At 39.9% G+C, this 14,084-nt stretch overlaps 1 protein-coding gene across 2 annotated transcripts in view; it reads right to left on the bottom strand.

Moving 5' to 3' along the window:
- Window positions 1–1,730: 1,730 nt before the first annotated feature.
- Window positions 1,731–14,084, bottom strand: part of mtmr4 (myotubularin related protein 4) — a 53,985-nt gene continuing 41,631 nt past the window's right edge. For both annotated transcript variants that reach the window (XM_002935193.4, XM_004911769.4), the window contains 11 exons: window positions 12,100–12,299; window positions 11,626–11,751; window positions 11,158–11,269; window positions 10,393–10,588; window positions 10,124–10,309; window positions 9,558–9,728; window positions 7,886–8,040; window positions 6,571–7,615; window positions 5,941–6,051; window positions 5,608–5,696; window positions 1,731–4,085 (listed from right to left, as the gene is read on the bottom strand). In XM_002935193.4, the coding sequence (XP_002935239.2) occupies window positions 3,908–4,085; window positions 5,608–5,696; window positions 5,941–6,051; window positions 6,571–7,615; window positions 7,886–8,040; window positions 9,558–9,728; window positions 10,124–10,309; window positions 10,393–10,588; window positions 11,158–11,269; window positions 11,626–11,751; window positions 12,100–12,299 (2,569 nt within the window). In that variant the 3' untranslated portion in view covers window positions 1,731–3,907. The remainder of the gene's footprint in view (window positions 4,086–5,607; window positions 5,697–5,940; window positions 6,052–6,570; window positions 7,616–7,885; window positions 8,041–9,557; window positions 9,729–10,123; window positions 10,310–10,392; window positions 10,589–11,157; window positions 11,270–11,625; window positions 11,752–12,099; window positions 12,300–14,084) is intronic.

The following is a 14,084-nucleotide window of genomic DNA, read 5'->3' as shown; positions in this document are numbered from 1 at the left end:
CAGCATGGCCGCCCTAGGGCAGAGATATTGTTAAAGTGCTTTTTCTAAAAAGGGTGGGATATGTTAGATTGAACCTCTAGTGGCACAAACTACTTTTATGCAATTTTACTTCAAAAACCCCCATGTGTGGCCCCCCTGCTAGGTATGTAGCTAAAGGTCGCTATCTGCTCTGCAAAAAAATACCAGCCTTCCTATATTTTTATGTTTAAACCCTAATAAGAAACTTCATTGTCAAACAGCATCTTTAGAGACCAGTAAAATACTGGGCAGGTGGCGACTCTGTATGTAGAACGTGTGGAGGGGACTACAAACGAGGATACTTTGCATGGGAACAGAGCTCCAGAAACAGGGAGGGATGGGTTTGCCTAAAACCCAAGGGTTGGGCAGGTTCAGGCCAACATGGTATCGCCAATAGCAGTTCATGGGAGGCTTTGGGCTAAAGTTTCTGCAGCCGCCTTGCCCACTACGGAGTATGTGTTACTGATGTGTCCCTATCATGGGATGCCCCATCTAATGATGCAAGTATGGGCCAGGTTTGGGTCTGGAATTTCCTCACCAGTACATCACTAGTGTGATCAGAATTTCATTGAAGTGGAATTAGGTTTGCAACAGTTACAGTAATCATTGCTGTACTTCCTTACTTCAGCATTCTGAACCATTGGTTCTTATTGGTCGGCTCCCACATCCACAAAAGTTGTAATAGAACTACATTAAGCAGTTTTAATATTAAATGTGCCCTGCCCATGTGCAAGAACGATGCTGGCTCCACTTTTGAGACGATGTGTCACATGGTACAATCGGACACATGAATAGACAAATCACGGAGACTGGTTTGATCACAAAGTGGGTTCCACTTGATACACAATAGATGTGTTTAGTGTGACCCAAAAAGGTTTATTATATGTCATATTTCCCCAAGCGCACCAGGGACCAGAGTCAATTAACATTTAGGTCAATGGTGGGACATTTCAAGTTGTTTTGCCACCGACTGAGCTGGAAATCCCACAGGGGCAAAACACAGACATCACCCAATGTGCGATCACCCTTTAGCTTCATTGAGCCAGTCTGCGCTGAGAGCTGTAGTTTGGAAAGAACCAGAAGGCAAAGATTATACTTGACTGATGGAGCAAAAGCAGTTTTCCATTTGAATTTATAATTGAGACACTATTACACCAACTGGATCATTAAGCTCTGTCCATATGTCGGCTTGTTTACCCAGATGAATACACCTGTGTATTTTTTCTATTCGAAGGGGAGCGTAGGTGAAATTAAACATATGTATTCTATCCCTATTCTAAAATACCACATCTGTAAGTATAAGGAATTAAAAATTCCAGATTTGCTAAGTGCTCCCCAGTTTTCTTGGTGTAGGAAAATAATGCTTAAATTTTTTTAGGGAGGGCAGCACTTTAAAACACAGGCATGGGATTACCCTGCAGGGAAAACATATAACCGAGGGTGCAGTGCAGTTTGGAATAAACCACTAACTTGAGAGCTGCCTGCTTTATACCTGATAAGACATCAGAGCGGCAGCCTTTTTATAGAGCAGAATTATTTCTATGGAGCAGCACTGAGCTCCTGCAAACTATGGGCTCTGTTCTTCCTGAAGAATCAATACAGGGGTAAGTGGTGGTATTAGACCATACACCGATCATACACAGGGAAGGCTTTAGCTGTAATGTATGTACAAACCAAACTACTAGCAACAAAAAAGTGAAGTGACTTGGAAGGACATCTGAATGTGTATTTATTTGAAGTGATTCACCTTTACAGCACTTAAGTTGTACACAATATTTTACAGAAATGTATTCTCATTTGCCATTGCTTCCGTCCCGTTCATTTAGCTGTAGCTACCAGAACAAATCCAAATGAAATCATTCCCTTCCCATATCCTTCACTGTGGGTTACCAGATGATATACACATAATAATGTATTAGGCCACAATGCAGACAGTTACGGAACATGTTTCCATAACACCACCTGGGAAGGGAACTTGCCGTGTGTGTACCCAATCAGACACTTTATTTCCAACACCGGATTTACTGCTCTCCAACAACGGAGGCGCGGCAGCAGTGCCTGGTGTTCAGAGTACAGCACTCTCAGATTTATGAGGTGTAACACTAGTGGTTAAGCTGAGAGCACGGCCCAATGGGAAACAAACACAGGAAAAGGAATATTATTCTCTAAAATGCCCAAAACGCTCCAAAAATCTCTCTAGTTCTTTCTGCATTATGCCCTGTGAAGGCAGGCATTGAGGAAACAAGTGTTGTGCATATGTAGGAGTTCTGCAAGTGGGAATGACAGCAATGATGTTTAGGCACCTTTCCACTATAAAAGAGAGCTTAAATGGCAAATGATGCTGCACCTAGGATTGGTGGACACCCTCTAAAGCTACTCAATACCTAGAATGAATTGACACTGAAAGCTGCTTATTTTGAAAAGTAATAAAGTGTGACGGTACACTGAATTTTTGAGATTTTACATGACAGCTTCCCCTTTACAGTTATGAATGCCCTTCCTTTGCAGCCCTTGATAAGTAAGAGGTGTCACTGCTCACCTACAGCAAGCGGCTGAGAGGCCAGCCAATAACGCCAGCACTCCGCCCTGTCCTCTTTTAGAAGCCATCATGCAATTCATGTAAGGAGATACTATGTTCTACATATTACTGTAACCACAACTGTTAAGCAGATCACTTGGGGTTAGGTTCTGCATAGAAAGACTGGACAGAGTTGTGTGTGTACAGCTCAGCAATATACAGCAGAAAGTATTCCAACTAATAACATAATTCTGTTAAACAGACTTGTTTGCCTGCAACCTTTATAGTGGCAAATAGCACTGAGCCAAGTAAGCCACTGAAATGTGACCACAAGGACTGAAACAAATACAGAGCCAGCAAAAGAAAAAAAGTGCATTAACATATAAACAAAAGGAAGAAGATGACAGGAGCATGACTGTACATGGGACAAAGCGGCACTGTACTATAATATAGTTTACCTGGCAGACTAAACCGTTTGGTATCAATGTTCTGTCCCTTTTCTGGGTTACATTAAGTGCACAACATTAGAAATAGCAGCATTTAATACAAAGCCCCTCTGAAAAAAAAAATCACAAAGAAGACTTTGTGTTTACTTTTTCCTTTTCGCTTGGGAATCAGTATCTAAGGAGGAAATTCTGATATGGTTAATGGCAAAGGGAACCTACATCAACAAAACAAAACATGGATATTTACAGGCTTCTGGGTATGGGCTGTTCAAGCCCATCAGAACAAATATACAGTAACACTAGCAAATGCAGTAACCTCCTTACTAAACCCTATTACTGCAATAATTAGACCTTCGGCAAAAAAACTCTTCACAGTTTCAAAGTACTCATCTGCACTTTAATTTACACATAAACCCTTTGCTGCCAGTTCTAATGGACCAGCGTCTTTCACTTTGCCACAGTTTAGCTCAAGTCACAACATTTCTGCTGTTCTTTTTCAAGAATTGAACAGTATCAGTCAGCTGGGGGAATCCAACCATCTCACCATGGCTTCTACCCCACATGAATAGCGCCATGCTACTGAAAAAGCATGGAAACCCCTCTGGACCTATATCACTGCTCTTCTCTAGTCACCCTGGAAAACCTTTCCGTTTCGCTACACTAAGCTTTTACCGTTACTGATGTATGAACATTTGTAGAGTTATTAGAAATGCTAAATAATTGTTGCAACTGCATTTTTGGGGGAGAGAGAACCTGCCTCGGTGTAGCAATATAATGCTAGAGTGGGCCAGCCTGCTGCTTGTCACTGAAGATATTCACAGGCATGCAGCCGAGTACCAACATACATGCCTTCCTCTTAAAACATCATCTTCGTGGCAGAAAACAAAAAGAGGAGCAAAAAGGAAACAGGTTTTTAGGTTAGCATTCAGCTTGAGGCTGCAGCGAGGGGTTTCTTCAGCTGCTGAGACATGAGTTCCCTTGCGCGCATCACTTGGATGTGGTCATAGCACGTGTTGCACACAAGCACAGGGTCGTACAGCTGCTGGTCAGGTATAGGAAGCTTCAAGTGGCAACAGGCGGCACAGAACACATTACCGCAATTTCTGAGGAGGAAAAGGATGGAGGGATTAGATCACATACTGTTTACTGATACACCTTTGTCATACTCCAGTTGCAAGTAGCATCATGTTAATGTTAAGGTTTTAAGTCAACAATATAAGAAACCTTTTCTGTTTATTTTTCCTGGAACACTAAAGGGTTTGTTCACCTTTAAATTAACTTTTAGTATCATGTGAGAGTGATATTCTGAGACAATTTGCAATTCATCCATTTTTTATTTAAGGGTGGTTCACCTTAACATAAATAAAATAATTTATTTAATTTTATTAAACAATTACTAACAACATTAGTTGTTCAATAGACTGAGTTATCGATATACAGAAAATGCCAATACAGGTTGTAAAACAGAATTAAAAAATAAACAATAAAGACATGACATAAGCATCAGATAATTGTAGTTGCCAGTTGTGTTCAAGGTAAGGGGTAAATATCTACCCAAGGTCCCCAGATCCTATCAAACTTATCCGCGATTCCTTCAGGTTAAATTTTAGTATGTTATAGAATGGCCTATTCTTAGCAACTTTTAAACCGGTCTCCAATTTATATTTTTTATAGTTTTTTAATTATTTGCCTTTCTCTTCTGACTCTTTCCAGCTTTCAAATGGGGGTCAGTGACCTCAGGAGCCAAACTATTGCTCTGTGAGGCTGCAACTTTATTGTTATTGTTGCGTTTTATTACTTATATTATTAGTTATTCCCTCCTCTATTCATATTCCTGCCTTTTTTTTTTTTTCAAATCACTGCCTAGTTGCTAGGGTAAATTGGACCCTAGCAACCAGCTGCTGAAATTCCAAACTGGAGATTTGCTGAACAAAAATGCTAAATCATTACAAAACCACAAATAGAAAATTAAGATCAATTGCAAATTGTCAGAATAGCACTCTTTACATCATACTAAAAGTTATTGTAAAAGGTGATCAACCCCATTAATTGCAATTTTTTAATGATTTTGCTTTTGTTCAGCAGCCTTTCAGTTTTGAATTTTACCAGTTATCTGGTTGCTAGTGTCCAAACTACCCTAGCAACCTGGCAGTGGTTTAAATGGAAGACTGGACGATAAGTGCAAAGTTATGTTTTATTACTACAGAAAAAGAGGAAATCCGTTTTTAAAAAATATTAATTATTTGATTAAAATAGATTCTATAGGAGATGGCCTTCCCATAATTTGGAGTGTAACTCTGGATAATGGGTTTCTGGATAACAGATCACATAACTGTAATAAAAAGTAACACTAACTGACCCCTACTAAAGGAGAAGGCAATTAATAAAAAAATATCTAAAAATTCAAAAAGGAAAGCCAAATGAAAAGAACTGGCCATTCTATAACATACTAAAAATTAACTTAAAAGTGAACTACTTCTTTAAAGTAGGAGGGCTTGTTTCTGCGTATATCACATGCGTAAGAACACAGCATACTGTATTAAACCCTATTGCATAGCAACAACGGATATATTTTTGCAAACCCACTGAGAGAATTTTACATGAAGATGCACAAATATTATTTACCTGCAGTGATGTCTACGTTTCGCCAGCCAGAATTCACAGTCACAGTTAAAGCAATGTGAAGCCATGTGGTCAGGGACCCATCTTGTTACCTATATATATATATATATATATATAAAAGAAAGTATAAGCTGGTAAGAAGCAGACACTGAGGCATAAGTATAGAGATAAGAAAGCATAAAATAAAACGGTTCCTAAGTGGGCCCTAGAAACAGAAGCTGTGCCAATCTACCATTTATTTGTGACCGGTGAATCCTACGCCTTTTTTATTCTTGTGTACTTTCCCTTTTAACCCAAACTGGGCCGGAGTTCTTTGGTTGTAACTGCCATACATACCTCAGTTTCCTTTTTATCCACTGGCTCCCAACTTGCTTCAGAGAGTCTGTCTTCACTCTTATCTGAATAGAGGTCATCCATATCACTACCATCAGACTCTTTTACACATGTCTAACAGAGTATACAAAAGGGCACAGTGTAAGTTAAAGCTTTAAAATATATAATCGGCCTATAGTAAGTACATATGTACACAGAAAAGATGTAGACCAAGCTGCCTCTTTATTGGCCAGTGTAGGGGGCCTTGCAACAAACTGCCCAACCAATATCTGTCCAAAATCAGTTAGATATCTATTGGGCAGGGTTGAAAGTCCTTAACTGGGCAAAAATCTTCTAAGAAGTCTCGGTAGGCCCCCACTATGATCTCATTCATTGACCCAGGGACACAACAATGGAATCACCCCAAATTGGCTTGGCATATTGATAATGTCAGGTTAAGGTATGCCCTTCTCTACAGGACATAAATAGCTCAATGTAACCTATAGTCCTTCACAATATAGAGTAAGAGTAATAAAGGGTGGGAATAAAAACATTTTAAGAATAAGGAAAGTAAAATGGTATATTTGTATCAGTTACACCATCAAGGCCTGCAACAGGAAAAAAGATAGATTGTTAAAGCTTAGGAAAACTCACAAAATCATCTTCATAGTCTGCTTCTGGTTCAGAAGGTGGTGCGCAATACTGCCGGATCTCTAACTGGAGCTGCAATTCCCATACCTGCCTTCGAAGAAGATCTACTTCTTGTTTGTAACTTGCTTCCATTTGCCTGAGTCTCTGCTGTACCACATCACTGGGAATCGGCAAACCATCATCATCCTGATAAATGAGTGGAGCTGGGGATGGACATGCCAATGGTAAGAATCTGCCACTCTGTATCTGCTTTGTATGACAAGCCATCACACATCTGCAGCTTTTAGTAAAGAGCCCAGGGCAGTGAAAAGAGGCAGGTAAATTTCCAGTTAGTTTGGTAGTATGTCTTCCATTCCTGTTGTGCTGACTCCTTGTAGAACAGTCATAGGAGAGAGGGCGTCGTAGACCAACCTCACACAGAGGAACAGATCTCATCATCCCTGGTAAACTGTCCCAGTTGGATGCAAATAAAGAGAATTCGTCCCGCTGTGTTTGAAACCCAGGCTTTTTGTCAGTCCTAGACAACTCAGTAGATAGTTTCATAGCTTTGCTAACATCTACACAGGGCTTGTTTTGAACAGATCCATTAGTAACCAAGACTGGAACTGGAAGATGCCCTGAGATCCCATTACTGTGGCTATTATCATCTTTGATTGTCCCTATGTTGCTTGGCACTGGAATAACAGAATTATTTTCCAGTACAGATTTAAAGTGATCACGTCTGTCATCTACAGAATCTAGTTTGGCGACTGATAAACTATTTTTAAGAGCATTTTGTTCATTATTAGTCTGATTTCTAAATTCGCCTGTATCCTTATTTTCACACTCAGTGCTTTTACTGTCAAGATCCCTTCCTTCTTCCTTGGGCTCTGTTGATAAAGCCTGCTGCTGAATATCATGAATTTCAGTCTCATTGCCCTCCTTGCTGGAGCTGCATGGTTCTAGGATGCCCTGATGGTTAAGATTGGGGTCACTAGAAGTACGTGTCAGTAGTCCCCCGCCGTCACATGCAGTCAGAAGATTGTCCATTGATCGGGTTTTTGGTAACCTAAGGAAGACAATTTGCTTTGATTTAAGGGACATATGTTCAGTTAGCAGCTTTCAGTCCTAAAGGGATACTGGCTTCCAGGCGACACAGGGATAGCTCAGGAGGTGGACCCCTGGGACCCTTCTCAAATTACTCAATTTACAAGCTAGCTCTGATGCTGCTATCACACTGTAAAACTGACTGCAACTATTTAGGGGCAACACCCTGTCCAAAGTGGAAATTTGATTTTGTTCATGTAACCCCTTAATCTATCTTTAATGCTATTAATACCTGTCAAGGGATCTGGCATTAAACTCTGGTCCCTGGGAAGCAGGGGTAAGATACATTTCCATCCTATCATCCATAGGAGTACAAGGTGATGTTGCTGGCAGATATACAGCTGTCCAAAGCTGAAGTGCTCGAACGTGACAAACAGGATGCAGTACCTAATAAAACACAAAGGAAATACAGTTAATCTTGCAATGCAATGCAATGTATAATGTTTGCAATAAAGGGATATAAAATTATGTGATGTTTCAGGCATCAGCTGGCCTCAAATCAGTCCAGCACACAGAGAGCCAAAGTGGGAGTTAGAGCTTGGTGCAATCTTTATGGATAAGCCCCAAGGATGATAAAGCAGGCATTTTTTTCATGTTCATGGTATTTAATTCCTGACAGAGCAATAGTACTATGATGCAAAAACAATTTCATCTCTATGGCAACTGTAGATAATGGATTATAAACCTTTCTAAACGGCGGGTGTCATTTTATTACTAATATATAAAAAATGTTTTGTTATATTATATGCATGGAGAAGACATTACTAAAATGCTTCAATTCTATTTGTAACTAGAGCCACCATTGCTGTGGAAGTATACTGCCCTGAAGGTACATTCCTACGCACAGACAACCCAATTCTGCATTTTGTTGCACTGAATCTGGCTTTGCATTGGATTGAAGCAGGCATTTTTTAAAGTTCTACCTTTGGTTTTGGGGATAACTAAACAGTTATGCATCCCGTTTCTTACACAAACCTTGTTTTAATCTTATAATATTTATTAAAAGGCCATTGGCCTTAAAAAAATTGCTGTATATGCCAATTTTCCACCTCTATTTATATTGCCCTCTTATTAAGCACCCTGGCAGGGAGCACACAAACTGGTGCTACTTTCTAAGCCCTACATCCATGGCCTACATACCCCTGCCTGCACGCTGTGTGTCATATATGATGTGAAAGTAGAAGTGACTGCAGGCACAGGGCACATCATAAGACCTGTTCTTAATGCCTCATGAATATTTTAGGCACTTAACCCACGGTATTCTATACGGCCCATTATCTGTTGTGCACAGTGGGCCCTGCAACACTGCTCTCACTTATACAGGTATGAGACCCGTTATCCGGAAACCAGTTATCCAGAAATCTCCAAATTATGGGAAAGCCATCTCCTATAGACTCCATTATAAACAAAAAAAAAAATCAAATATTTAAAAATGATTTCCCTTTTCTTTGTAAACTAAGATAAAATTAATCTTTATTGGAGGCAAAACAATTCTATTGGTTTTATTTAATGTTTAAATTATTTTTTAGGAGACTGATGTACTGACTCTATGTTGGCTGGCAGCCTACAGAAGGCTCTGTTTGGCAATTACACTGGGTTTTAAGCAATCAACGCTTGCCTCCTAACCAGTAATTCAAAAATAAGCACCTGCTTTGAGGCCACTGGGAGCAACATGTTGCTCCTGAGCCACAGGTTGGGAATCACTGACTTAAGGTATGGAGATCCAAATTACAGAAAGACACCTTATCCGGAAAGCCCCAGATCCCAAGCATTCTGGATAATAGGTCCCATACCTGTATAAAGCAGCTTATTTATATAAATGGTGCTAGCCTATGTTTTTAAAGAGCATGCCCATAGAACTCTTTAAAGAAGTCCTTTAGTTTAATATAGTATCCTGCACTTACCAGATCACTTCCAGGCATGTACAATAGGTTGTGAAAATTTTTGTTGCCAGTCCTAAGCAAGGACCAAACTGAGCAAGTTCTTTTGTAAATGTTTCGCATCTCTCGCTCACACAAGTTGTTGGCAAGGAAGGTTCCATACAGGCATGAATATGTGTGTTGCACTAACTTCACCTGTACAATAGAAACAGGGCACGGTTATTGTAAGCTAGCACTAAAATTAAGGTCAAAGTAAGATGGATCCTTGATTCAATTGCATTTGTAAGGTGCATAAATACTAAATGGCAATAGGTTTAACTCAGGGGTGCACAAACTTTCCCTATGTGGGGTCTAATTTTAGTGACCTTATTGCCTCAAGGTTTACCACCTGAAGTGTTAACATGGCCATAGAAACTGTAACATCTTTGCATCAAAACGTATGCAGGATGGCCACAATCTACCTTTTGAGCACCTCTGATTTAAATTCGTATTTGCCAAAATAAAAAATCAAAACTATACTGATACCTGTAACAAAGAGATACCTAACTGCAGCAGAATAATAAATATTGCATACAATTGTGTAACTTTACCAGAAAAGCATGGTTAAACTCAAAGTGACATGGGAACTGGAGTAGCAGCTGATGGATACAATCAAGCCACTGCAGGAAGACTGGACATTGTTCATTTTGATCTTCTGTATTTTCTTGATGGCCACATCGGTCGGCAAATTTATGTCCGTAATCTAACCAATCCGTTTCAACCAATACCTGGAAACCCTAAAGGAAAAGTGAGAAGAAAGCATTTTACAACAAACTGTAAAGTGAGGAGGCATTCCAAAAAGATGTGGTGCAATACTTACTTCTAAAGTTCGATAATATGGATCCAGCAGTAGCTTTGCCAGAGAAACAATCTGTGGCGTTCTGTCCCAGCCATCTGAGCAATGAACCAGCACAGGCCTCTCTTCCCTGTCTACTGCATTAGCCACAACCGTTGCTGCTTTCAACATGGCAGACAGGTGCTGTAGCCACTTTGTACTTTCCAATGCTGAGAGCCAGCTACAAAACATATAAAGTTTCACCACCTGTCAGGTAAGTGGCATCTTGAGAGAGAAAGATTATGACCATGGGATTAGTTGATGGAAGTTACAAAAAATATATATATGCTCAGGCCAAGGAAAGGCTGTTCAATGGAAAGCAATATTTTTATTTACCAGGGATGCAATTTAGAGCATTATACCCCCTTGGCTCCCATGAATCACTTGTTTTGCCCCTTCTGTAAAGTAACTAAAGTTTGCAGTGGTGACAATCCAAGAAAACGATGGCGCACAGTGCCTTGATCCTGAGCACTGATAATTGAATATACAACTTAGGACTCACTGTCATGAACAGGAAGGGTAGAGTCAATGACCATGACTTTTCAACCAATAGAACTTGAAGCAATGAGGGCAGAGATGTGCATTTTTGATCAATACTCAATATGTATGTGTCTATTTATATAGTAAAGGAAGTTGGTTGTTTCTTTAGGAGTATCTCATAGCTGAATCAGAAAATAATGCCAAGTGTATCTTTAAGCAAAATATATGACTAATTGTGATTTATGATATGTTAATTGTGTTCAGACTTACTTTCCTGGATCGGGCACCTGGTTACACACAGCTCTAAGATACTGAAAGCTGTTCCGAATTGAATGGATATTAGCCATTCCCATGAACGCCACTTCACAGTTTGGATAATATTCTGTAAAGAAGTAAAAAAAGAAAGAAAATACAGTTACAATAGTTTTTGACAAGTGAATTGGCTCTACAGCCATCTACGCTGTGTCTTTTCATATAGGAATCAACTATGAAATATATCCTTTACAATCCTTTTGATATTTGGCTACTGGTCACTGGCCATAGAAACCAGATATTAGTTAAAAGCCAGAAGAAGAGAAAATCAATTACCTACTGTACATATGCAATTTACTGTAAGCTTTCAACATACTAGACGTTAGTATGGAGCATATCTTATCTTTCTGGCTATTAGAGATCTTAGTGCCGTTAGCAGTATGAAAGTAAGGAAATGAACATGCTGCTATGGCATTATCCTCTTACCTTCACATTCACATCCTCCTCCTTTTGCTCGGTTTGCCACAGCAGCTGTGTAAGATCTGGCATCTACTATGAGTAGCTTCTGAGGTACACCTCCACCCTCCACAGGGCAAGCTGTCAAGGAAGAATCTAGAGAGGAGGGGCAAAATGTTACACTAATCTTCTGGACAGTTAGGCCCTATGTTTGGCCAACAGATATAAAAATATACAGTATCCATGCAAGAGTTTAGGAACACCCTGATGCCAAATTTAGTGCAATATTTGCACAGTGATATCTTAAAAGGTTACAGTTACTTTCTATGACTAATCTAAATTGCGGAGTACCCAAGTTCATGTCCAGCATGTACCATATCATATCTGACATTACTTAATCTTCTTATAGCCACTAAAGTTTCTGCTTGTTAGCATCAAATATTGGGGAAAAGTGCTGCAGAAATGTGTTGGCGCTATATAATTAAATATAAAAATACAAATTACCAAAGTCGGTGTCTGAATTGTCGCTTCCATCTTTGTTTTCTTTGCTAGAGGCGTTTCCATTAGGCATACGTACAGCTGGGTTTAGTGCACAGGCTTTCGCAATGGAAGTTACAAGATATTCATCGTCTGCATTGCGCCAGCCCCACCAGCTAATCTCAGGCTGGCTGCACCGGGCAATCACTGCTCCTGTGCGTGTATGCCTAACGTGGGAATAAATAGGATTACATTACACAAACTGTGAAGACAAGAACAGAGTTTGGCATTTTCTCCACTGGAGCAGAAAACTCCAATCTGCCCCGTTGGTGCATATGGGTGGATTTCACCCTAAAAACAAGGACCGGAAACAAGAGTGAAATCCACACTGTGTAAGACATACAGAGCTACTAGTAGCAGCTACTAAAACAGACAATGCTGAGCATTTATTGATAACGATCTCTACATTTTAGCAGAGGCAATTCTCAGTATTGTCTATGGCAGAGTATTTTCTAGAGTTTAGTAGCCATGAAAAAATAGCTGCTACTAGTAGTTTAGTGTGTCTACACCCTAAGCGCTGACAGATAGATTTCACTTAGTTTTCACTTCTCACAGAACTCAGGGAAGATTGGGGCAGTTTGTGTGACATCAGCCTTACACACAAGGGGTTTACAGGGAAGCAAATTGGCTGCATATGGCTGAACTTTGGTTGAATATTTTCTGGATTAGATACATTTGCATTCACTGCTTGCAATGTAAAGCCTGGCAATAATACAGATATTATTTGGCTATGGTTGGGGGCCCCAAAAACTGTTCTCTGTGATTTTAATAAAAAGATATGGAAACCTACTTAAAATATGAGAACATAAAGCATAAGCATCCACCACCTATTCATGCTTAAAGTGATAAAATCAGCCTGTTTTGCCATAGTGATATGAAAAGTTTAGGGAGAGGTGAAAACTTCCCTTTGCTGTCCCCCCCAAAAAACTGTTATATCCACTGTGGCAAAACTGGCTGATTAAATCACTTTAAATAGTAATAGGTGGGTACATATGCGTCATGTTTACTGGCCTTTTGAAATCTAGAGTCAGCACCATTGAAAAGTGCATGTACTTTAAGATGAGGGGAGTGCTTCTGTTCTACCGATTCTAACTTTTATTAACTGATACAATAGCACAATAGAAATAAGGTGATTTGTTTATTATAAACAGATTCCTGGGCTGCACTGCTGACTTCCAGTCCAATCCCAAGAAAAAAAGAGGTTAAAAAAAACCAGCTATAAATGTCTTCCATCCAGAGGCAATAAACAAAACAATTACAGGGTTCTTTTCTATGAATTATATATTAGAAACCTCTGAGGAGTGTTACAAACTTACCTAGAACATACAGAGATACCCATATTGATGTTCGAGGTTTAGTATGAAAAGCACAGGGTTAGGGGAGGAGATAACACTCTGGTGTAACACTCAGAACCAATAAAATACATGAAACCAATTACACCCCTCCAGGATAAGATTTAAAATGGAGTACTCTGAGTGAAGCCCCTGCCGCAATCTATGAGAGACCAATTGTCCCGATCCCAAAGTCAGAAAAGCACGAGGATGCTTATACAGGCCCATTTCCCTTATAAATGCCTACACAAAGATAGTTGAAAAAGTACTATCTAGTAGGCTAAGTGATAGTCTTCTAGAGACCAAGGAGGCAGGTTTCTTGTAAAAATGTGCACCCTAAATGTGGCCATAAACGGTAAGATCTGCTCACAGGTGGGTAATATCAGGATAATTTGGCTAATTTTAGCCCTGGGGCCAAACGACTGAATTAGAATGGCGGGTATAGGCAACATCGGCATCAAAGAGCCGATGCGGTCCCCGAACTGACGGCGTCTAAACCTGTCGTCGTAATTCCATTGCTTTGTTCAGACAGATAAATCAAACCTGCCCGAAGGAGATCTGCCCGAATTCAGGCCAGATGTCGGTCGGGGAGGCCAGTCATTGGTGCCCATGAACAGGCAG

This window comes from Xenopus tropicalis, chromosome 2 (genome assembly GCF_000004195.4).
Source record: "Xenopus tropicalis strain Nigerian chromosome 2, UCB_Xtro_10.0, whole genome shotgun sequence".
In the NCBI taxonomy this organism is placed as follows: domain Eukaryota; kingdom Metazoa; phylum Chordata; class Amphibia; order Anura; family Pipidae; genus Xenopus; species Xenopus tropicalis.
This window is presented reverse-complemented; position numbering and strand designations above follow the sequence as displayed.